This window comes from Triturus cristatus, chromosome 5_1 (assembly GCF_964204655.1).
Source record: "Triturus cristatus chromosome 5_1, aTriCri1.1, whole genome shotgun sequence".
NCBI classification, from domain to species: domain Eukaryota; kingdom Metazoa; phylum Chordata; class Amphibia; order Caudata; family Salamandridae; genus Triturus; species Triturus cristatus.
This window is the reverse complement of record NC_140587.1, coordinates 271206048-271231454: the sequence shown is the minus strand read 5'-3', so window position 1 is coordinate 271231454 and position 25407 is coordinate 271206048. Positions and strand designations below refer to the sequence as shown.

The 25407-nt window shown below is 44.8% G+C and overlaps 1 protein-coding gene across 2 annotated transcripts in view; it reads right to left on the bottom strand.

Annotated features, from left to right (window-relative positions):
- Positions 1 to 25407, bottom strand: part of ADCY8 (adenylate cyclase 8) — a 1038851-nt gene that overhangs the window by 337675 nt on the left and 675769 nt on the right. The window contains exons 8-9 of one of the 2 annotated variants that reach the window (XM_085604917.1): positions 14104 to 14301; positions 2931 to 3031 (exon numbers count right to left, since the gene is read on the bottom strand). In XM_085604917.1, the coding sequence (XP_085461043.1) occupies positions 2931 to 3031; positions 14104 to 14301 (299 nt within the window). The remainder of the gene's footprint in view (positions 1 to 2930; positions 3032 to 14103; positions 14302 to 25407) is intronic. The other variant, XM_085604918.1, reaches the window with a different exon arrangement.

The window sequence follows — 25407 nt, the reverse complement described above, 5'->3', positions numbered from 1 at the left end:
TCCTGCTGGCTCAAATTTACCAGACAATACTATCAGTATGCGTGTTGAAGTGAGAGGCCCTTTTAGGAATTATGGAAAATAAGATGGGCAAATTTGACATCCGGGATATGGACTGAAGGCCACTATGATGAACCGAGTATGCAGGCAATTGATTCTTTTCGGGGCACAGAATATGTAGTATGATACAACTATGTACTTCACAAAGAGCAGTGTTGGGTTTTGAATACTGTAATTGTCGTCCTTGTGTAAATAATGAGTCACTGCAGGGAGGTGCTCCTAATCGAACACCAATTTCTGAGGATGGAACAGTGAAACTTGGTAAGCATATTTTTACATTTGCTTTGCCCCTATTTCTTTGACACCCATGGGTGGCACTTGAGTGTTGTATTGGAATACCTGCATTCATGAAGCAAGAGATTTAGCAATTTGGTTGGTTATGACCATCGAATATGGAGCATGATTACATTTGTTCTCTTTTTTTTTAATGAGGGTGAGTGTCATGCTAAGTCAAGATAACTTCTGTGTTATGTGCCATTGCAGGAGTATCTGCAGGGTGGTGACCAATAGTTCCAGGTAGGGTGATACTGTCATTGTGGGATCTGTAGTCCTGCGGCACGCCGATTAACCCATTTGGGTATTTTGAGGAAGCCAAAACATGGCGAAAATCTGCAGACTGGAGGGATGCAGGGGTAATAGTCCCCCTTTTCATCACCATCCTTAATCTTTTAATCCTAGGTACTTAAGAACTTTCTCAAGCTAATTTTAATCACAGTTTTGTTGTAGTTCTGCACAAAAGATCCCTTAACTTATGTGTATTTTTTGTCTTCCCTATTCCTTTTCTCCATCCTAGGCGTTGATCTGCACAGGGATGTTGTTTGTAAGCCCTACGATGAAACATGCCACTACTAGAGGCTGAGGGCAATTTTAACAAGCTTTCTGTTTTTCCTTTGTGACACTCGAACTAGATATTTTTAATGTTCTCTTTTTTTTTGTGTGTGACTTTCCAGAACCACACCTGGAGACATGCAGCAGGCACCGCTTTCAGTGCATATTCAATGCTATTCAATACTTATTTCTTGAAATTCTAGAAAGTAGTAAATGTACATAGATGTAAAGCAGTGAATGCAGATTTACTATTTTTCTTTGTGAATTGGGCCTTCTGTTTGGTATTCGTAATGCTTTGCATGGCCAACCTCTTGCTTTCCTCCCAAGGTTGTCTATTTCTATGATCCGGCCTAGTACATGAAATAAAACTCCTGTAAGAAAAACTCAATCTGCAACTTCCAAAGATCAACTCTTTAAAGCACCCTCCTGCAGCACCGGTGATTTAATCAGACACTATAAGATGGCCCGAAGGTATTTAAAGACATAGCTCTACTGTATTATCTGTGAACCCAACATGACCAAGTCCCCATGGTTCCCTGCCAGCAACCCTGGATAAAGTGCACCACAAGTCCCTAGATTCTTAACACCCGTAGGGCGACAAATGCCTAAGACTAGCCCCCTACTCCTGCACCAGCACAACTCAACGTGCAAGACTGTGAAGAGCTTTTTCTCATCAACGCAAATGGTTTTCCATCATAATCATCTAAACAGAGAAAGGGGACTTAAAGGCCACTATACGGTTATTATGGAAGAATGCAAATACATGCTCTGAACCTTCATCCCCTCTCACATGGACATGTTTAAATGTCTGTAAACAAATTTAATTACATTCTAATATACTGTTTCTGCTTCACGTGTCATGTTCATGCTTTATTGTCCACAAGGTACCACTGTGTACTGCTTCAGTTATTGTATGTGGAAAATCACTGCATGATCAAGTTTTGATTAAATCTTAATCGATAAAAGGGTGGGAAAACAAGGAAATCCAAGATATTTCTTTCATAGGATTTTTGAGAAAAAAATAACCATGAGGCATTCTTGTATAGCTGAAATACAGAACCTTTCCCTATGTGCCGAGATTTACTGTGCAGAGTAGGACAGAAGAAATTAAACAGAATCCATGCCTTGTAAACAGGACTGGTGAACACATTCGGTGAACAGAAAATAGGCAAAATCCGGCACTTTTTTTTAGTTCTTCTGCAGAGAGAAATTGAGAAGAAAAGACGACCAGGTCCACTCTGCAGATAAATTAGAAAAAAGTTAAATTTCTTGCAGAAGCACAGGTACAAGCCTGTGTTCATATTGCCTGTGGCATCCTTGAACTGTAAAACGTTGCCCTGGTAAGTGTGGAATGACCAGATTGATTCTGACTGGCTGCTAGCAGCCAATCAGAATGCTGCCCTTTAGAGCACGGAAGTGGATAGCCAGTCAGAACAGCCGATAGGCCCATGAATCATGCAGGATTTCCTCCTCCAGTTTGCCTAGTGTTTATCCAACTGTAGGCAAAAGCATTCACACAAAATGGCAGATTCAAGGAGTTTTATTTACATCCTCAAGCCAAGATAACAGTACTCAGTGGGAAAGATCAAACATATTGCATTAGTGCATACCAAATATGCGCTGGTATCGGGTAGTTTTGAATCATTCCTAAATCAATTTTTGCACCAACTGTATTTAGCACAATAACATTATGCGTTAGTCAGTTGGTACAAATTTTGAGTTTGACATTGATTGTTGGTACAAAACTGCCTAACACCAGAGCAAAATTGATGCAAGATTGTATGGCGCCAGTAAAATTTAGACGATATGGAGAGCAATCCCATGCTTTAAATGGACAGTCTTCAAATAGTCTATGACATGACATGAATGTGGCAATGCCAAACAAATGAAACTTTGACTACTACAAATGTTGTTATGAAGTAAACAATGATCATCGCCTCCGTATACCTCTGAGGAGGAAGATGGTCCTAAATTCTGCACATAAGTGTGACCTTTGGTGAAGACAGTATTATGGCAATCAATGAGATTCTCCTCTTTGTATTTACCTGGAAGAAGGAAGTAAACTTTGGATAGCCGTGATAAAGACAAGAACAATAAAAGCACACACCAAGTTTGACTTGAACACTTCGTCCCTCATTTGAGAATACTGAAATACAAAAACAAATATTAATTGTTTGCAACATTACACGCGGCTTAAAAATAATTTATGCTTCAAACACAGGTACTGGGAAATTAGCAAGAAAATCTGGTACATGCCAGGGTCTTAAAAAACTAAACTATAAGGAAGTAAACCCACACAACACACCATCACAAAGTGAGCTAAAGCCAAAATACAATTCATTGCAGATATAACTCTTGTTTGTTGTTCTCAGCTTGTGTTGCAACAATTGGGGCATGGTCTAATGGAGAACAAAGGAAAACACACATCGCAGCGATTGTATTAGGGCGAGACAACTATTTTCAATTGCAATAACAGTAATCTCAAAGTCAACAAATGTTCTTTCTTTTTGAAAAGGCAACAAATGTTCTTTCTTTTTGAACTTTTGCCCCCTGTCCAAAGGGCACATGTTTGTCTATGCAGGAATTCATGTACCTAACAGCTACAGATGGAAATTATTTTGAGTTTTTTCTAAGCATTGAGATTCAATTTAAATAAGATCTACAAGCACACAAATTTGCTTTGTGGGCACAAATGAAACTATGCAAACATACATTTACCCAAGGGTGTATCAACCATTGGTGCAACATTGCAGTGCACTGAGGCTCAGAGTCCCTGGTAATTGCTGTGTTTTACTACCCTAACAGCAGTGAATGGGGACATTTTCCTTGCTTGCACCAGTGCCCATAGCATCCTTTCTAAGCTACTGCATTTGCCTCTTTCTAAAGTCTCTATTTGGTGATGAGCCGTGTGTGGGAGGGGCACAGCTATTGTGCCAGACACGTCTCACAATTTACAGAGTGGTATGCTAGGATAAGTGCTATTCTACCGCCATCTTTCACATAATAGCTTCTAGCCTGATGCAAAGGTGCATCAGATGCAAACAAGGGACAGTGATGTCTTCTATGTGCATTGTCTAACCAAGAACACTAACAACCATTGGTGCAAATCATCACATTTCCACCCCTATATAAGGGTTAGCAATCTAACACTGCTCATTGTCCATTGTAGAGCTCGTTAAGGTCCTAATTTCCTGATATATGGCAGAGTCGCTGAACTGAATATTTCAGTTAATTCCAAAGAAACAATTTGTAAAAATAGAGTGTAATTTCGCCTGAGAGAATCAGAAGAATATATTTTTGACCTAGGTAAGATGCCCCACCACTCGTAAACCAGCCACAAGGGTGATAGATTAAGGCCCCAGTTAGGTGATCTGTTAGATGATAGAGTCAGAAAACTTTGTCGAAGTAGCCAGCAATTTTGCCATTATGTTTTAAGTACACAACATACAAGTATTTGAAATTACACTCTTCCTCATAACAAAAGTGATTGTAAGTAAGACTTTGAGGGCAGGACTGTTACGTGTGAATTTTAGTCTGAAGATCTAGTATAAGTTTCCTGAAGTGGAGTATGGTTTATAGACAGAAAGAAAGCAAGATCTCATAAACTACTTTTCAGACCGAGATGTGAATAAGGCCACCAGGCTAAGGGTGACCACATCAGTGACAATGCAGAAACTGACTGATATTGAAATCCTGGCTTTGGAGCTGGAGATACATTTGATGAGGAGGAAGGGTCTAACTAGACTAGCTGTAAGTGTTTACGAACATGTTCCGAGATACATTTTCAGCGTAACTAAAGTAAATGGGTGGAAGCAGATCTCAAAGATCCCAAGAACAGTAGTGTAGCCTTGGGCACTACTGCTAACAAGGAATATGGGCTTCATGGCCAATAAAGGGGGTGGGAGGGTCTAAAGGCAGATATAATATCTTCCACACTTATGATAGATATGCCCCTTCTTACTGATGTATAAAAACAGGCTTGGGTGAACAAGAAAGGTGAACCCGCTGTGCCAAAAAGTTTAATTTATTATTGAGAAAAAATTGAAGTACAATAATCACTTCTACTGGGAGTCGGTGAAGGCAGTTCAACCAACACATGGAATGCTCTCACCTACTGGTTTTACTTGAGAGACAAACCAATGTTATTTGCGCAGTTTTTGCAGTCTCCTAAATTGTCTATTAAGAAGGTTAAGGTTCAAATGTTCTGAAGACCACTGAGGGGAGGAAAAAGATTAAAGTAAAAGATTTACAAATGAGTTTCTATTGAATAACACAAGAGCTTAGTTGCTGAATGAATGACACATAACAAAAATAAAATCCAAAGGTTTTCCCGTGGAAAAACGGTGTTCAGTAGTGCGCCATGGGGGGACACAACTATTTTATTTTTTTACGTATAGGCTGTTCTCAAATACAACTTAATATGGACATTGGAAATTTTATGACATTTCAAATAATAAAACCTTTTGAAGTAAGTGAAAAAGTCACAGAATATGTGTTGAGTCAAAACCTTTAAGTAAAAAAGATGAGCATGGAGGCTATAAGAACTCTAACACATGAAGGAATTTCAGGCTAACTTCTGATAGTCCTCAAATTCAAATTACCCTTTCTTATTAAAGAAGAAGATGAAGCTATCTGTGCCTCGGTGTCTCTTTCAGAGAATGTATCTGCAAATTTGCTTGAACTGGGGTGGTGTTGCAGCAACTCCAGGATGATCTACGATTAATGGTATCAATGTTGTCTGCATGGGTCAGCCTGCAACAATAATGCATTACTTTGATCATCTTTGGGACTTACAAGTTGCAAAAGTAACCCAGATGTCAAGTTGGCTCATAAAATCACCTCTATCACAAGAGTCTTTCAATGATACCTTAAGAAGACAAATTATTATTGTTGGACTTGGCCCTTTTTACAGGGTCATTCAAGAACGTGTTGCCTTCCTCCTGTATTTTTTCTGACCTGTTGTTGGTGGTTTTATGACTCTGGGCACTTTATCTCTGCTGAACAGAGCTAAAGTGTGTGTGCTCTCCATGGTAAACTTGGTAAGATTGGTCTACACCTGTTTGGCATATTTAATTTACATATCAGTCCCTTGTACGGCGGTATCCCATATACCCACAGCCAGTAAATTAAATGCTACTGGTGGGCTTGCAGTGCTGCTTGCGCCAGTCACCAAAGTAGCCTTTCAAACCAGTTTCAGACCTCTGCCACTGCAAGGCCTGCACACGTAGTTTACTGCAGCTGTGACATGGCATCTGACATGGTTGCTACGCCTGTAACTTCCCTTTTACTACATATCAGTCACCCCTGAGGTTGGCCCTAGCTAGCCCTATGGGCAGGGTGCGGTGTAGGTAAAAGGTAGGACATGTGCCTTAACTATGTGGCATGTCCTGGTAGTGAAAAACAGCCTATTTTAGAAATGCCACTTTTAGAAGTGGGCATTTCTGTATGCTATGTGTCTTTGTGCCTGACTGATGTGTATTGACCATCTGGTTCTGACTGACAGGAGATAGGGGATGTGCATTCACTCCAGCCAGTTCCTGGGGGGGGTTGAGGTGTGTCCTGCCTTGCCTGGGTGACTCAGTGCTAGGCTGAATAGACCTTGGCTGAATCTAGAGTAGTGGGAGGGGTTTCCCCTGGCACCTGAATAGGTCCGGTCTGCATTTGGAGTGGTGGGAGGAGTAGCACTTGCACCTGAATAGGGCTGTGCCTGCCTTCCACAATGATGGCTCCACCCACATGTGGTGTGTCTGGAGCCAACGCTTACACTAACAATGGAAGTGGTGGTGCACTTGTAAAGATATGCTAAAGTGCCCCCAGAATTGGTTTGGACTGGGCTCAGAGCCCTGTGCCAGGGGAAAGAACAAAGCCATATGGACTATAAGCATTGGGGCTGTGACCCCATGTCTGTGGAACCTGACTGCTCCACCGAGCTACCAAGGGGGTGAGCAGGGGTTATCTTTAGCATGTAACCCCCTTGCCCTGACTAGAGTGGTGGGTTCTGCCTGGCTTAGGTGCATACCCTAGCCAACCAGAAACCTAATTTCTAACAATTGAGCATGACTGGGGTTCTGAGCACTCTCTTTCTTCAGTAGTACCGAATTTGCTGCCCCTCTGCTCCCATATAGTCTCAGTAAGATAAAAGATGCTGCACTGTCAAATGTTTTTTTGTTTCTAACTAACTGTTCCGTTTTGAGTCTGATGTTCACCTGCTTTGATATAGTTGGCTAAATAGTGGTAGACTTTGTATGCTCTTGCTTCCCTGCTTCTGATCTATTCTTATTTTGAAGGGTACGTTTTCTCCATGGGGTATTCTGAAGTGGGTAGCAGACATATAAATGCATATCAGGTGAAGTGTTTCAAATTATAGATGCTGAACTACAGCTGTTGCATATACAGTTTAAAGACCCCCTTTCCTGATTGCCGCAAGCAATCAGAGGTCAATATTGCTTTTTTTAGGTAGGGCTAATATGGGACAACAAATGCTGACAGCAGTACCAGTATTGCATCAGAACATTTGGGGCAATTTTACAACCTAATATCAGGCAACACACAAAAACATACAATAGGGATTGTTTTCTTTCCATATTGATTTTAAATCTACATTGGGATTAGGACTCCATTACAATCGACTGCCACACTCAAATGAACTGTTGAAAATGGGTTCATCATGAGGATTATGATTGTTCTTGACAAGACTGACCAAAAACAATATTTCTGAAAGAAAGTTCGCTGAAGATGACTAGCTAACCCAACTGATCTTATTAGGGTTCAGTAATTATTATTGAAATCAATAAGCTTTGTTTTAATCATAGACCTTTATACATACTTCAGATCTATTTAAATATGAAGATTATTAGCATGCATTTGCTTTACTGTTCAGTTATGACCACAGAAGTGCAAACTGGTGCCAGGCTTCCCCATGTGGGTGCCTTGTAACCAGAAGGCTTGGTGCTTTGGGTAGAAAAGTGGGACATACCAAATATTAAGTATTGTGTGTCCATGCTGTAGATGTCTACAAAGTTCCTTACGACAGGTTGATAAAATACTACTGAGACCAGCTGAGCAATAGTGGAATATTTATTAAAAACATAGTTCAGGCGGAAAAAAACAGTGTATGAAAGCAGGGGCTGCCCCATGAAATGGGAGCAGATCTGAGACAAGTGGAACACTTACCAAGGGGATCTATGCGTGAGCTCGGCAAGGGGGTGGCGGCGGCAAAGTACTGGCAGTTGGAATGACCCCCCCTTGAGATCGAGGCCGCATGTTGGTGGAGGGGAAATGGAAAACTGCAAAGTGGTGTTAGCATTTTGGATTGTAAATTATGTGCAAGACATGGGCAATGGAACTCTGTACATTGTAATGTACCCTGCCATTTTCAATAAACAGAATAATTTAAAAAAAACTTATTTCAGTAGTGAAGATAATGTTTCGCTTAATATTTAGTAAATGTGACTTAATAAAAAGCTGTTTTGTGCTGACTCTCAGACTTACCAGTAATGAAATAAGCTCTGCTTGGCTTAGCCCTTATGACAGAAATTATCCCTTTGGTGAGGTGTAAAATACCTCCCTCGGAGACAATAGGCCAGAGGATGATGGTAGGAAGATGGAGAGGAGTATGTAGTGGCTGTTTATCTTGATTTATGAAGCGGGGATACAACATGAACACAGATAATATCCCAAAGGACCAGGCTCCTGCTTGGCTTTTTCACATGTTTAAACTAAACAAGGACTGCTGGGAGTGAAGGCTTTGGAACTGGGCACCTTTAAAGACACCATGGCCCCTGCTCACTACTGGGGGAACCTTTTTTCACAACCAGTAAAGGATAATTTGCATGGGGTGAATCCTTATTTCAATGTGACAGTCCTTGGGTGGGTTATTATAGCATACTGCAATAATAAATGCAGGAACTACTGGATTGTGGGAATAATTTAGGAATGGAACAGAAGTTGCCACCAATCCTAATTGCTGTGGTTCAAAAAGTGGCTTTCCACCACCTCCAGTCCTTCAGAATTTAACAGGACCTGTTGAAAGATCAAAAGAAATAGATGTGCCTTGATTTGATTGAAGGTAAGGTTGACATTTGAGTTTCTCTCTAATTGTACCCAGGGACTGAATGTGTTCTCTAAAGGTCAGTTGGCTAGCTTCAGAAACAGAAAAGATGGAAGTAGGGCTATTCATGTATAGAAGAGCGAGCTACCAAGTTGTGAGTGGACTGCCCTAGACCCTGCTGAGTCCTTTTTGGAGTGAGTCTTGTCCCAGCCCCTACAAGACCTTTCTGGAAGCCTGGGAACTGCAGGAGTAACCAGAAGGATGTTTCTGTGACTTACAGAAAGATAAGCCTTAATCACACTTGAATCTCTGAAGGGAAGGTCAGCTCCTCCTGGAGCATTTTGATGCAAGAACGGCTTCAGCTGGACTTCGTGTTCAAAGTATTTGGTCTCATGGATCTCTTCCTGGCTACAGTATTAAGTCGTGCCCTGCCAAGGAATCTCAAGCCCAAAAAAAGTGACTAATTCTGAAGACAAATGTTGCTAATGGGACAGGATGGCAAAGTTACCCTAAGGGTAGAGTGACATTGGCATTTACAACTTCCACAGGAACCTTCAATTAACTTATACAGTTCCATGGGATCATCACCTGCTGCATCATATCACCTTGGTCCCACTGGAGGAGTTTGACTTGCAAAAAACCAATTTCAAACTTTTATCCAGTGCGGCCAGCTAGGCTTACTTGACACCCTGCTCTATCACGGTCGGACTCAAAGCTTGCTGCATTTCTGGCCTTCTGCTACTATTGACTTATACTGTTGATTAGTGTTTTCTTATTATTACATTTTTCTCCTTTTGTTAATTGGCTTGAAATGTTTGTTTTCTTTTTCTTTTGACCTTAATATGGTTTTGGTGATACTTAAATACTTATCATGCCTTTCTCTGTAGAAAAGCCTGCTCCTTTGTGCTACAAGAGATTAAGCCCAGGTTTCTCAGTGAAACTGTGTTTTGTTTCAAAATATTGTATGTACTGTGGCATCCCTCCTCCCAAGTTAAAAATTCAAAATCTCACAAGAATTGCTACTAATATTTCATCAGTACGTGTTCTATTATGCCAAAGCTTGCAATATGTTTACTGTTTATGCATCCCAACTGAATAGATTTAGAATGATTATTCAATAAGAATAAACAATACAAATACCCATTTAAGGAGCGTGCAGATATGCATGCAGAGTTGGATGGGCGGTTACTATACATGCCAGACACATGCAAGGTTAAACTTTAAAATAATATGGCAGATACAGTCTATGCAATTTTAAACAAAATGTATTGCTAAGTATTATGGATGTTAGATCACGCCAGCTCTACTTTATCTTCTCTAGGTGGGAGTTATACTGCATGGCTAACATCAGATTTTATTTACCACAGTCCTTATCTGATATCTGATTATGTAAAGACATCATCTTTTCTGTTAAGGTCGAGCCCTATTTTCATGTTTTCTCATTGGAGAATTGATGGTATACAACATTTAATCTTTAGGACTGGATATATTTACATACAATGAAGTCAAATGAAATTCATTCGTACAGTCAGAGATAATCCTAAAACTCTGGCATGGATCAGAATCTCCTGGACCTAAGTTGCACCAAACTAGAATAGAATGAATCCTAATAAAAAATACCTGGAGCAAGACACTTTCAATATTACAACTTAACCAAAACAGAAAGCACTCCTTCCACCTCTACCTCTCTGACCATAGTTTTAGGGCAACAGTGAAGTATGATTCACTTAGATCACAAATCTCCACACATACAGGACACCACACATGTAGTTGTGTGTTCATGAATGTGTCTGATAGTGTGCAGAATATTTATTACCGTTTATGGGCACGGTGCAGTCCTGCTTGGATTGTGTCTGGTGCAAAGCTGCAACATGTAGAGTTTTCATAACTTGGTCCCCTCATTTCCACATTCAATGGGATCTTTTTTTTTTGTAATCCTCATATCACCAGAAAAAGCGTCTGCAATACTTTATGAAGCCGCCCACTAAACTGTGCGCCCTGCGGCTTCTGTATTCTGCAAACCTTACCAGACCAACAGCTTCGGATCTGCTCCATATCAAAAAATCAAGCCAAATGTTAGGGTTATTCTCCTTCGCTGCTGCCTGGTCTAAACGAGAGATTTTAATGGCTGTCTTAACCCAATCTTCCACCTTCAGCGGCAGGGGGTCGCTCCATTTTATACAGATTTCCCTTCGGGCAATCAGGATCAGATAGACTAACAGCCCTCTATGTGGGCTCTTCAGCCATCTTCTCCAAATAGGACCAGAGTCATATTCAGGGTAATCTTTCTGCCAGAGATACCCCAAAAGGCGATCTCAATTCGACCCCAGTAATCTCTCAGCTTCAAAAAAAAGAGATGCTCCAATAACTAGAGAGGAGATCCGTTTGAGTCTTGGCAAAAGCAAGAGTGGTAAAGCGGCAGGCACAGATGCACTCCCTAATGAGTTGTATAAACTTTTGATAGAGGAGCTAGTCCCGATACTGGAAACTCTGTTTAATTTGGTCTTTCAACTAGAGGGCCAAGTTCCTAGGTTCTGGAAAGAGGCAACAATTGTACTTATCTTGAAACCCTCTAAAGATCCCTCAAGAGCAGATTCTTATAGACCAATCTCCCTGTTGAATGCGAACTATAAGATCTTTATGAGCATTTTGGCAGGGAGATTGGCCAAGCTCGCACCACAACTAATACACTTGTACCAGAAAGGTTTCATTCCCAGGCGGTATATTCAGGAACATACCCAACAGCTCATTATCACTATAGATCTTGCCTCTAAATGTGCTGAGCCCTTGGCCGTGGTGGCCTTTGACGGGGCCAAGGCATACGACAGAGTGTGCTGGGAGTACCTGGGGGAGGTGTTGAGAACAATGGGCTTTGGATCCTTCAAAAAAGAGCTACGAGGGTGCCGCGGCTAGGATTTTGTTAAATGGGACTTTAATATAAAGCTTTAATATATCGAGAGGGACACGACATTGTTGCCCCCTCTCACCTCTATTATTTGATATATATATAGAGCCATTGGCCCAGGTGATAAGATCTGATGCCTCATTAGCTTCCTTTAGATCTCAATCCTACATCAGCAAGCTCACACCTTATGCAGACGACCTGCTGTTATACACGGCCGATCCGGCTGCAGCAATCCCTAGGGGTTGAACTTCTTTTAGAGGAATTTGGGTCCTTATCAGGATACTTAGTAAACTCATCAAAAACTGAGATGATGTGGTGGAATATCCAGGATTGGGATGGGAAAGTCAGCCATCATTTCAAGTATTTGGGTGTTCTAATTGTCAAGGAGATAGATCCCACGGTAAAATGTAGATAGGGTTGCAAGAGAAATAAACTGATGGTTAGCAAGGTGGAAACATCTCCCTTTAACAATTTTTAGAAGGGCCAATCTAATTAAAATGGTCATACTCCCTAAATTACCCTACTTGTTTAATGCCATCCCCATAGGTTTTCCCAAGCTAGGTATCAATAAAATACAATGGAAGATCGTAAGCTTCATATGGGCTTATAAGGGTGCAAGGTTGGCATGGAAGAAACTCAGACGTAGGCTTATTAAAGGGGGATGTGCTCTTCCAGATACAAATTGGTACTGTGTGGCCTTCAAATTCAAAAACATCCGGATGCTGCTTGGGAAGGCAGATGATTCTACTTGGGGGAGGCTCCTGGGTGAAATGGTGAGGAAGGGAGGTGGGGATGGTTTTCTATATACATTTGGTTCCCCCAGGTACTTCAAGAACGTCCGCCTAAAAATATTGAAGTCTGCCCTCCGTTTATGGAATAAGTTTTGGAGTAGGTGGGGTCTAGGTTACTATTCTGATCTAGCCCCAATCTGGGGATCTCCTGTTTCAAAGATAGCTTGAGTATACCAATTAGAAGGGCAGGTACCACAAAATGGTCAGATCTGATTTCATCGGGGGCGTACACCCTTGGGAGGTTCTGAGAGCAAAGATCGGGAATTACTTTCCAGGTATAAGTTTATTCAACTTACTGAAGTAAGTTTATAGTCGAATGAAAAGAAGCCCGTGGCGACTGGGAATTGGAGCTATTTCTTCAAGATGTTAATCTTAAGAATAAGGAAGTCTCTAAGTGGTATGAGAAGCTCTTGGAGGCGGATGAGAAGGAGTGTCTACCACAACAACTGGTTTGGAATGGGGCTTCCCTTGAGTGTTACATAAAGACAGTTTGGGGCCATTCCTTGAGGCTCCTATACAACTTCGTAAAGCCAGCCAACCTGAAAAATAATCACTTCTTCACTATAAACCGTCTATATTGGACTCCGGCTAAGATAGCAAAGTTGGCCCCAACTCCTCCCCCCAAATGCCCAAGATGTGAATGTATAAGAGCTAATGATCTTTACATTTATTTTCGGATGTTCGAATGTGGTCTTACCAAGAGCCTGTTTCAAGTCACCACTGATTGTGAACAGGAAAGCCACACATTACCTGAAACTTAACTCAAGTGCAGTAGTAAGAAAAAATGAAGGAGTCAGGTTCTGGGACAAAAAAGGCCCATTTCCTGGGCCACCATAAGAACACACGTCATTCTACATGCCTACTAGAGCCAACCAAATTATAACAGAGGGCAATGGCATTATATGAGACGTATTTACCATATACCTATGTGAGATGTATAGACTAGATCGAGAGGTGCATTTGCTTTGGTGCACCTGGTAAAAATGTGAAATACAGCACCCAACTGCACAGCAATCAAATCAGCTGAATAAAAGCAGAATATGGACATATTTTTTAATTTGGTTTAATGTCGTTATAGATGTTGTCTTTGGGAACAAAGGATTACAATTTCAAAATTATATTAAATAAAATTCACTGCGATGTGTGTTTTCATTTCCTCTAGGGATTTTCATGTAATAGGAACATTCAAGTTGCACAAGCTCATTTTTTTAACATTAATTACAACACGTCGCACTCTTTTACACTGTATTTTTGAAAATCCCCTGAAACGGGGACTGTGTGTCCAATCAGAGCGCGAGTCAATCTGCAGCACGACCACGCGTCAACAGTATGACAACGCGTCTTATGTTTGGCCTTTAGCACACTTAAAATTAAAAACCCAACACGATATGGCCCTAGAGCTATCTCGCCTCCAATTCTGTGGACATTTAAGACAATTTGATTCGAAAAAGCAGCTACCAAGACCCAGCTACCTTGTGCTCCAGGCTGGAGTCTTTAAACATCAGTGAGAAAGGCTTGATATGCTCTCTTCTCAATTTATCGCCACTCCGCAAGTTGATGGTGTGCTCAATTCTCTTGTTAATTTCCTCAGGCCCAGACTGGACATGCAAAGCTTGTGCAAGATGGTTTGGAAGCAGATTTATTGAGTTTCTTGTTAGAGCAGCCAGAGTCTAGGGGAAAGCACATGCAAACAGAATAAACCTGCTAGTCCCCTCTGGTTAAAAAATGCAATGTTTTCAGTCATGTTGCTTTGCAAATTGTTACAGCATTCCATGCATTTCATTCAAGTGAAATCTACAAAACTCAAAATAATTCTACATTACACTAAGAAACACAAATAAAGATGGGTGCATTCAAGTCTTGTAGTTACATGGGCTTTGCCTTCAAGGACCTTAAAGTCAATGTTTCTAGAGCTGAGGTCAAAAGTGGCCAAAGGACACCACAATCACCTAAACCCGCAAGAAACAAGTGCATCATTTTAAGGTAAAGACAACATGAGGCTAATACAGGTGAAATAACAAACCAGGGCTGGCCTCGTCCAGTCATCTGATAGCAAAATCTAGTTAGGTTTATAGAATGAACGACGAAGCAAATAATGACCAAAGAAAATCATTTTATGCAACTTGACCCCTTAACTGTTCATTGCGAAATCCTGGAAACGTGGTGGGAATTTAACTATTCAGTTGCTCGAGGAGGCCAGCCCTCTAAGACATGTTTCAGATAAATGTTCATGTCTCCAAAGAACTTAATGAGAAACAAGCCCAAATGTTGATAGGTACCCCACAGTGGCAGACATTTTGTGACCATGTTCATCTTCGAGGGACCATAGTGTCTATAATCTTACAGTGTCTATGGTGAGCCTAACACGCATCAACTGTTTAATTTCAGGATTTCTGCTTGGAAGGCCACGACAGTCGAAGATACAAACCATTTATTTCTTAACCCATGTGGGCTTGCAAATTCCCAATAGATATTCACGCAGATACACTAATACGTAATTATAAGACAGTAACCTAGAACATGACAATCTGCCCATCTCACAAACCAAGCGAAGTACTTGGAAACGCAGTGAACCACTACTAAGAGGCATATTGCCACCAGAACGTCACTTTTAGCAACGTTCTGGTGGCCATATACCCTTCTCCATATTCACAAAGCAGCGCTAAGCCACTTTTTGTGGCTTAACGCTGCCTTGAAAATAAGGCCCCTTTACACACATCACTTAGCGTGAAAGGGGCGTGCAGCGAGTGTTGCTGTGGGTGTTCCACCCCATCACCCATTGCTTTTGACGCTGCCCCAGATTTATAAGGAGGTGTAAATCTGAGCCTGCGCCAACAACTAATGCCATGAAAGAGCAGGCCTTAGAATGGTGAAACATGGAGAAATACTTTTATTTCCCCTCTTTTCTGCTTTTTCTATGTGTGCTGCATTCTCCAGCAAACATAGAAAGAGCAAAATGCCATTAATGATTGATTATGTGCAGAAAGGTGTCCCTTCCTGCACATAAACAATCATTAAATAATGATGATTTGCTACGTCAATGTGTGCTGCATTCTACAGCACACACAGAAGTTACAAATCGCCATTAGTGATTGTTTATGTGCAGGAAGAGATTGCTTCAAATAAGTCTACAGATTTGATTAACCCTCGAGTAAGTAATTGAAACCTGTGCCAGCACTAAACAAAAGGGTACCACTGCACTGCTTAGTGTTTTTGTCGAAAGCCGGGAGACTAGCTCAGAACTGAACACATCTATGTGGATCTTCATTGCACCTGTAGCTGGCCGGCTTGCTGGAATCATGTCCACTTACAGTTTTTGAATGAAAGCTGCAGCGGCACGGCTGGTGATGAATGGAACTGAGCCACATTTGGGTCACAGGTGCCCGCGGCATCACGGAGCTCGCTGTGCCATGTTCCCGTCAGAGGTAAATTGTGATGCTGGCAGGCTCTGCGAAGCAGCCGATGCACTTTTTGGGATAAGTGCTGAACACCATGTAAGACGCAGCCTTGTTCCAATTTAGCAGGTGCCCGTCATTGGCAAAATTGGAAGTCACTCGGACATGCATTATGAAGCCGAGTAAAATTGGCTTTAAAGAGTTGCACTGAAATGTGTCAGTAAGCTCACCCATGCATTACATTTTTGGTGTGGAACGTCACCTGACCCTGTTTGTCTCAATCCAGCTGCTCCCCCATATCTCCTTACACAATGCCCTGCAGCTGCATACAGCTCTCCTCATGCAGAATCTCTTGGAATGTAAGCTAGAGTATTTTTTTGTGGAGATGTTCCTTTACATTAAATGTTTGTATTTAACTCAACATGTATAGTCACGCTAATGATATTTGTATTGAGAAGTTGTGTTTATTCATGTTTAGACTGACTAAAGTTGATGTAGGTCTGAATTTCAAAATGCTTAAGGATGTTTACATCTTGTTCTGTGACACATGAACATTTTATTTCTAAGCAAGCTGGAGTTCTAACGTTGAGTACAGTGTTCTTTTTCCTTCTTTCCCATGTGAAGAAACGTTTTCTTTCCTTTGTGGATATTGTGGAATGTTGCAGATGAGTCCATATAGTGTATCTAGTTACAGATTGTGTAAGTTTGAAGGATGCAGATAGAAGCTTGCTTTTTGTAGAAAACCTTGAGAAACCTTAGTGTGTGTAATTCTATAATTTCCCTTAACCTGATTGGACAGTTTTCTTGAGAACTGCATCTCAGTGTGTACATTGTTAGTCTGTGTGTCTTTAGGTCAGAGCTGAACTGAGTAGAGATGAGGGTAGAGCAGAATATAGAAGACTTTAGTGCACTCTCTCAGAGAGAGGACTGACTCTCTTTTGTCCTTCTCTTTGAGGCGACCCCATGCTGGGTCTTCCTCTGCTTATGGCTGATTTAATTTGATTTGCATATTAACTGAAGCATGCGAATTCTGATTATAATTTGCTACTAATCTGATTTTGCCTTCTGTAAACCATTACCCTTTATTAAACCTTCATGGTTTGAAATTAAAATATTCTCTGTTCTTTTTGGAGTCTATTGTGCTTCATATATTATTGAACGTATTTGATTTGTTGACCAGGTTCAGCTGTGGAGCACCAACATCCTTAGGGGATTCACCCCTCCTAGACCATCCAGAGAAGCACTTTTTCGCCTCTGAATTTATCACTAAGGAAAGTGCTAACACTTGCATGGTCTTAAAGTTGCATTAATGCCTTTTGCATGTTCGGGCAGGACATTCCGAGAATCATGAGGCTCAAGCCTACTTCTAAGACAAAGTGTTTGTAGGTGATGTTCCCCCAAAAAAGCAGAAATTTGTGGAATTGGAAAATTTTATTTCGTACCATAAGTGACACAAAATGTATTTACATAGAAGCATGGAACAAGCCATGTACAATCATGTGATCAGACTTCAATAGTGCACAGTATTAACTGAACAATACATAGTTGGGAAGAATTCCTTCAAGGTAAAGCGTGTCCTCTGTAAGTCATATGGCTTTGAAGAACCTTCCCTGGAGATAACTTGGAGCTATGCCCTCTACTCAGAAAGATCAAGATTAAACATAGATACGTAGGAAATAATTAATGAAAGGTTCTTTCTGTTTCCTGAGATGACGACACCGTTTATGCTTTTTAACATGGTTTCCTTGTCTTTTGTGCAGGTCTGATTAATGTTGTATAAAAGTGTGCACTAACAGAGGAAGTGTGCCCAGGAGGATGCTGACCATGCCAACTGCAGGGCAAGGTGATACTAGGCAGCCACCTACAAGGTCCCTGGAAAAGGGCATCAAACAACAGCTGTGAGCCTCAAATATGATACAATGGTCAGACAAGACATAGGAAAGGGATAAAAAAAAGTCAGGCTACAAAGGTCACCATAAATCCTTGTTCCACTCCTGCAGTTGACTTGTAGGCTAAGCATCCTACATGGGGGTAGTTCTGCTGTCATTCGTGGGGACATTCGAGGCCAATCCAAAAAACAATCAAATCATATTTATCATATTAGTTGTTTTAAAGGATTAGGTTCTGTTTTCTGCCCACACAGTATCCATTTTATTGGTGTGAATACATTGCAGCAATAATGATGTACCGCTAAACATTGCAGGGTCCAAACCACAGGGCTTCCGGAAGATCGGAGAGGCTCTTCCCCTGAGCTATAGTAAGTTGAAATGGGCACCTTGGTGGTGTGTTCATTGCCCCTGCCTCCACACCTTTGCTACATTGCTGATAGCGGTACCCTCACATCACTGCTAGGTCTGTTTTCCTCTGTTTCTAGATCATCAGTCTGCTCTGTGTCTTTTCTGAATGTAGGCTCTGCTGTGATAGCTTGTCTGAGGTACACGGTTCCTTCTTGGTTCTACCCCCCTGTTAGTCAGCTTGCATTTGGTCCATTACTGTAAACCTATCATTTCTGCTCTTTTGCACCTCTTCTATTGTGATGATTGCAGTAGTACAGGAATAGTAAAGGAGTTAATGATGGCGAAGAAGATCTTACTATGAGGCAAGAAGTCAGGAGGCAAACCAAGAACTGATACATGAATTTTAGAATTCCAAATGTGGCACAGAGTGACTGTTAGACCTGGCACCATTGGCGTGGGTCACCCTTCCATTTTTGTCTGTGCCTCAATGTGTTTTGTGTTGGTGTTAAATGCTCAGGGCACTGTGCCACTGCCATCCAGTGCCACAGTGCAAGTGCTCCCTATGGTAAAATGTATTATGTGAATTGACTTCCACGTTTGGTTTATTTGGTTTACTATCAGTCCCTAGTAGAGTGCACCAGGGGTGCCAAGGGCTTGTATATCCAAATGCTGCTAGTGGGCTTGCAGCACTGGTTGTGCCACCCACCGAAGCAGCGGGGTAAAATGTGTCTAGGGTCTGCCACTGCAGAACCTGCGCGCGGTCTGGTACCGTCGCGCTGACTGAGCAAGTGTCCCCACTTGCCAGTCCCTAAACCTTCCCTTAACTACATGTTAGTCACCCCTCTGGTAGGCCCAAGCGCAGGGTGCATTGTAGGCATAAGGTAGGACATGCCCTGAGGTGTGTGGCATGTCTTAATAGTGAATTACAGCCATTTTCGTTTTTCACTATTGAAGGCTACCTGCTCTCCGTAGGCCAGAATGGGCCCCTGGGATCGCGACACGCTGTGACCCCAGTGGACTCAGAGAGCATGGTAGAAAGTCATGTTTAGTATGCCTGAACTCGGGATAATAAAATACATCTTTTAGTAAAGGTTATTTTAATATCCTGGGTTTGCAAATGCTGCTTTTAGAAAGTTAGCCTTTGCGTGCCTGACCATCTCAGTCCGCCTCTGCCGTGGGTGTGTGTTCTGCCTAGCAACAGTACAGGAGCAGGGCTGGGGGATTCCAGGAGACAGGTTGGCTGCCAGGTGGTGGGTAGAGAGATTACACCAGGATGGGTGGGAGGAGTACACCCTGACTCTTGAATAGACCTGTGCTCTGCCACCACAAAGCCGGCGCCGCCCCCTGTGGAGCGGCTGATGTCTCTGCCCTGCTGCTGAAAGGAACAAGCCGAGTCACCACAACAGAGTGCTCCAAAACTGGACTGAGCCAGGCCCAGGCCCCCTGGCGCTAAAGAACAAAAGAATCCCTGTATAAAAGTAGGAGCCTGGCTCCTAAGAAATCAGATCCAGATTGAACCACGAAGGAACTCTGCCCGACTAGAAGGACCTGGAAGAAGCTGAAGGAGGAGTAACTTTCCCTGACCTGAGGGATTGGCCTGCAGTAGGTGCCTTGCTGAGGAAGGAGAGGAAAAAGACTGAAAGAGACTTTTGCACTTTGTTCTTCAACTATCTCCAAGGGCTTGGAAGAAGAGCTTGCCCCCTGAACTGAACCCCAGGACCAGTGGGTTCACCGTGTCTCCGCTCGTCTGAGAACTCGAGCCGTGTGCTTTCTCCCGCCGGAGTGCTCTGCGCACCTTCGCATCCCTCCTAGGGCCGTGACACCCAGAAGCCTGGCCGCCTCCCCTCGCCGAGAGCCCCGCTCTACCTGAGTCGCTCTGGACCCATCGAGGCTGGCCGCCCCGCTTCCCTGTCACCTGCCTGCCACTGGAGCGTGCCTGGTGCCCTCTCGCCCTCCCGCCGGATTTCTAATTGGGAAGTGAAATCAAGCCTCGGACGGCCGCCCGTACGTCGTAACGTATCCGGCCGCCCCGCTTCACATCCCAGCCTGAGTCTGACCGTGCCGCCCTCCGCAGTGACCTCCCGCACAGTCCGTGCCGGAGGCCCTGGGCCGCACCTGTCTACCTAGAGCCGCCCGCTGAATTCTTGATCCGGAAGACCCGCGAGGTGCAGAACCTGCATCTCCCCCGAAGACTCGTCCAAGCACATCGCACGTTCCCAGGTACAGTGAACTCTCTATCGGACTCGGGTTCCGCAACGTTCTGATTTCCCCGTATCACTGTACCCCGGGTGCACTGCGCATCATCGTGACTGGACCGACTCAACCGAGCCCTGTGAAGCGCTTGTGATCGAATAAGTTACCAAAGAAAAGAACAGTGCCTAATTATCATCTTGTGGCTTCCATTTCGCAGCCGTTATTGATGGTCTTGTACATGCCTGCGTAACAAAGAATCTTTTATATAAAGCATCCGTATTTTTGATACAACTTACGCCTGGTGTCCATTTGTGGGGGATCGTTGTGGTTTACTGTGTGTGATCATAAATGCTTAACTGACTAGCGCCCTGAAGTTTAGCCCTGACTGCTCACGCCACACTACCTATAGGGTGAGCAGGGGTTGTTCTGAAGGGGTAATTCTCTCTCCCTGAATAGAAGAAGGGACCACTGCTTGTCACAAGTACCTACCTGTGCCAACCAGAGGTTCCCCATTCTAACATTGGTGGCAGCGGTGGGATTTCGAATTTGCATTTATGATTTACATACAGTGAATTATTGATCACCACGTAGAGCAGACCTATAACACAGCCACAGATTGATTGACAGTTGTTGCTAAAGAAGAATCTCCACCTTAAGAAACCATGCCTAGCTCAGTCGGTGGAGGCGGAGCGTCCTCTGTATTCTCTGGAGTGGATGACATCGATTGGGAGCCCGAGGCACTGAGGAAGTGCACAAATGATGTCCTGAAAGGATATCTCTCCAAGTACAGAATTAAGCAAAGTGGACTAACGACCAAGGATCAGTACGTGAAGGCGCTGAGAGCCTGGCACGAATCAAAGTTTCCAGAGAATGCACGAGAGGTGATACCCCCAGAAGGTGTTTTTGAGCCTAGCAGAGGCCTGTCGCCCGAGGACAGGGCCGACAGGAGTGCTGCACGAGCACATGAGGTGGAGATGGCAAAACTGCAAATGGAGATGGAAAGGCAAAAACTGGCCATGGAGCATGAGGTAAAAATGAGGGAGTTGGAACTCAAGGCCAGGAGTTTAGACAACTCACCCTCTGGTGGCAGCAATTCAACAGAGTCAAGGGTGCACATTGCTAAAGATGTAGTCAAAGAATATTATAAGCAGGATGATATTGGGCAGTGGTTCAGGGCCTATGAAGTAGCCATGTCCTCCCACCGGGTCCCTGAGAAGGATTGGGGAGCGGGGTTGTGGGGAAGGTTCCTGAGTGAGGGGCGGGACACACTGCTAGACCTCCCCTCTGATGTCCACACATCCTATCCACACATGAAGGAGGCTCTTATGACAAGGTATGGGTTAACTCCTGAATTGTACAGACAGAGATTTAGGGATTGCACCAAGAAACCTGGTACCACTTATGTAGAATATGTGACCTTTTTTTGCAGAGCGCTGGATGGTTGGGTGAAGGGTAGCAAAGTGAATGATTACCAAGGGCTGTTTGATTTAATTGCATGGGAGCACTTGTCGGATAATTGTTTTCCTGAGCTACGCCAGCACCTGATCGATAGCAAGCTGTCCAACCCGAGGAAGCTTGCTGAGGAGGCGGACCGCTGGATCAGCACCAGGGTCCACAAGGGTCCCGTGGGAGGCCCCACCAAAGGTGTTCAGGGTCCCCAGCAGAAGAGTGGGGGGGACAAGGGTAAACAGAGGGAGTTCTACAGAGGGCCCCAAAGTAATTCCCAAGGGAACCAAGGGAAAGGTTCTCAGCCACCCCCACCCCCGAAGCAGACCGGGGCCCCGACAGGTAACCCTGTTCAAAGAGGGCCCCTCAGATGTTACAAGTGTAACAACCTGGGGCACATTTCCGTGGATCCCAAGTGCCCCCTGTATGGTAAACCAGCACCCTCTGGTGCTCCACCCCCCAAGCAGGTGAATAGTGTAGCCTTGGGGAGGGAGATAGATGTCCAAGGGGCGGGGGATCCCGTACAGATGACCCTAGTCTCATTAGGAGACAGTGAGATGGTCGCTGAGGCCCAGCTGCCCCCCAATACTCAAAAGTATGGGTAGTGGGTGACCATAAATGGCAAGAGGGTGGGGGCTCTTAGAGATACAGGAGCCAGTGTGACTGCTGTCAAGCAACACCTGGTGTCTCAAGAGCAGGTTGTCCCGCACGCATTCTGCCGTGTTGTCAACGCCGACAACACAGAGAGTCAGTGTCCAATGGCTCAGGTTCCCTTTGAGTGGGGGGGGGTCTCTGGTACTCTGCAATTGGCTGTGAGAGAGGCCATGCCTGTTGATTGTCTCTTAGGTAACGATTTGGAGAGCTCCCCTTGGGAAAAGGTGGAGAAGACAACTCACCTGCGGATGGTGGGCTTGCCTGATTGGGCGTGCGTGACCACCCGGTCAATGGCAGCCGGTAAGGGTGTTGAAGGAACCCTGGAGCCTGAGGGAGAGGCCCAGGAACCGGCCTTAGAGAGAGGGCAAGGGAGGCACGGGAATCCGGCTCCTGAAGTTCCCACGGCCCAGGAGGAAGCAGACCTTGAGGGGGATGCCCTGGAGCCTACCGTGGAACAGATAGCCGAACTGGGGGACCTGCCTGAGCTGACCCATTGGCAGCAAGAAGGAGGCCCCACCAGGGAGGAATTCTGCAGGGAGCAGAAGGAGTGCCCCTCTCTAGAGGGTAAGCGGCAGCAGGCTGCAGCCCAGGCCAATGGTGATCAGTCCGGAACTCACTTGATCTACTGGGAGAACGACCTCCTATACTCAGAGCCTAAGGTTGCTGAACCTGGGTCAGCCCGTGCGCTGGTGGTACCCCAGAAGTTCAGAGCCTTCCTACTGGGGCTGGCTCACGACGTACCGTTAGCAGGACATTTGGGGCAGGACAAGACCTTTGAAAGGCTTGTCACCCACTTTTATTGGCCCCAAATGCGCAGGAGTTCTGACACTCACTGCAGGACATGCCAGACTTGCCAGGCAAGTGGCAAGAGTGGAAGGAAGCTGAGAGCTCCACTCCAACCTTTCCCTGTGGTCAGTACCCCATTCCAGCGGGTGGGGATTGACATTGTGGGGCCACTGGACCCCAAGACAGCCATGGGCAACAGGTTTATCCTGGTCTTGGTGGACCATGCCACCTGGTACCCTGAAGCCATCCCTCTGAGGACAGTGACGGCCCCCGTGGTGTGACGGGCACTGATGGGAATTTTCTCACGAGTAGGATTCCCTCTAGAGGTGGTGTCTGACAGGGGGACCAACTTCATATCGAAATATATGAAGTCCCTTTGGCAAGAGTGTGGTGTGACCTACAAGTTCACCACCCCTTACCATCCCCAAGGAAACGGGTTGGTTGAGCGCTTCAACCGAACCCTGAAGGGCATGATTATGGGTCTCAAGGAACCCATGAGGCGTAAGTGGGACGTCCTCTTACCATGCCTTCTCTTTGCGTACCGCGAGGTGCCACAAAAGTCTCTAGGGTTCAGTCCCTTTGAGCTTTTGTACGGCCACCCAGTACGAGGACCTCTTAGTCTGGTCAAGGAAGGCTGGGAGCAATCTCCCAGGAAACCTCCCCAGAATGTATACAGTTACATGCTGGCTTTCCGGAACCAGACTAGGCGTTTCAGGCAACTTGCTGAGGCAAACCTGGAAGCCAGCCAGGAGGAAATGAAGCGGTGGTACGACCAGAACGCCACTCTGGTTGAGCTTCAACCTGGCCAAAAAGTGTGGGTCCTGGCCCCTGTGGAGCCTTGTGCACTCCAGGACAAGTGGACCGGACCCTTTGAGATTGTGGAGCGCAAGAGTTCTGTCACCTACTTGGTGAACTTGCGGTCTCCTAGGAACCCCTTAAGGGTCCTACATGTCAATCGACTGAAGCCCCACTTGGAGAGGTCCGAAGTGGGCATGCTCTTGGCCACCGATGATGGGACGGAAGAGGAGTCCGAGCCTCTTCCTGACCTCTTGGTAGCCTCAGAGCGAGACGGGTCAGTGGATGGAGTTAACCTCTCACCCACCCTGACTCCTGAGCAACAGGGTGACTGTCGCCAGCTGCTGGGGCAGTTCCCTGACCTGTTCTCCCTGGTTCCTGGTATCACAAATTGGTGCGTCCATGATGTAGATACAGGAGACAGCTTACCTGTGAAGCACAAGGCCTACCGGGTAACTGACAGGGTCAGGGCCTGCATCAAAGAGGAGGTCTCAAAGATGCTTGCCCTAGGGGTGGTTGAGTCCTCCAGCAGTCCTTGGGCCAGCCCAGTGGTCTTGGTCCCAAAGGCTGCAGCGCCGGGTGCCACGCCCGAACTCCGGTTCTGTGTGGACTACCGAGGACTCAACTCAGTCACGAAGACTGACTCGCACCCCATCCCCAGAGCTGATGAGCTCATCGATCGGTTAGGGGCTGCACGGTACCTCAGCACGTTTGATTTAACGTCTGGGTACTGGCAGATCGCCTTAACTGATTGGGCCAAAGAGAGGTCCGCATTCTCTACACCAGATGGGCATTACCAGTTCCGGGTGATGCCCTTTGGGATGAAGAATGCCCCTGCCACCTTCCAGAGGTTGGTCAACCAGGTGTTGGCTGGGCTGACCGAGTTCAGCGCCGCCTACCTGGATGACATCGCAGTGTTCAGCGGCACATGGGAAGAACACCTGCAACATCTCTGGGAAGTGTTGATGGCGCTGTGCAAGGCAGGCCTCACGATCAAGGCAAGCAAGTGTCAGATCGGGCAGGGTTCAGTGGTGTACTTGGGACACCAAGTGGGGAGCGGCCAGGTGGCGCCCCTCCAACCCAAAGTTGAAACCATCCTGGCTTGGGAGCCCCCAAAGACCCAGACGGAGGTGAGGGCCTTTTTAGGACTCACCGGGTACTACAGGAGGTTTGTCAAGGGGTATGGCAGCATCGTTGCCCCCTTGACAGAGCTGACTTCGAAGAAGCAGCCCAGAAAAGTGATATGGACTGACACCTGTCAGAAAGCCTT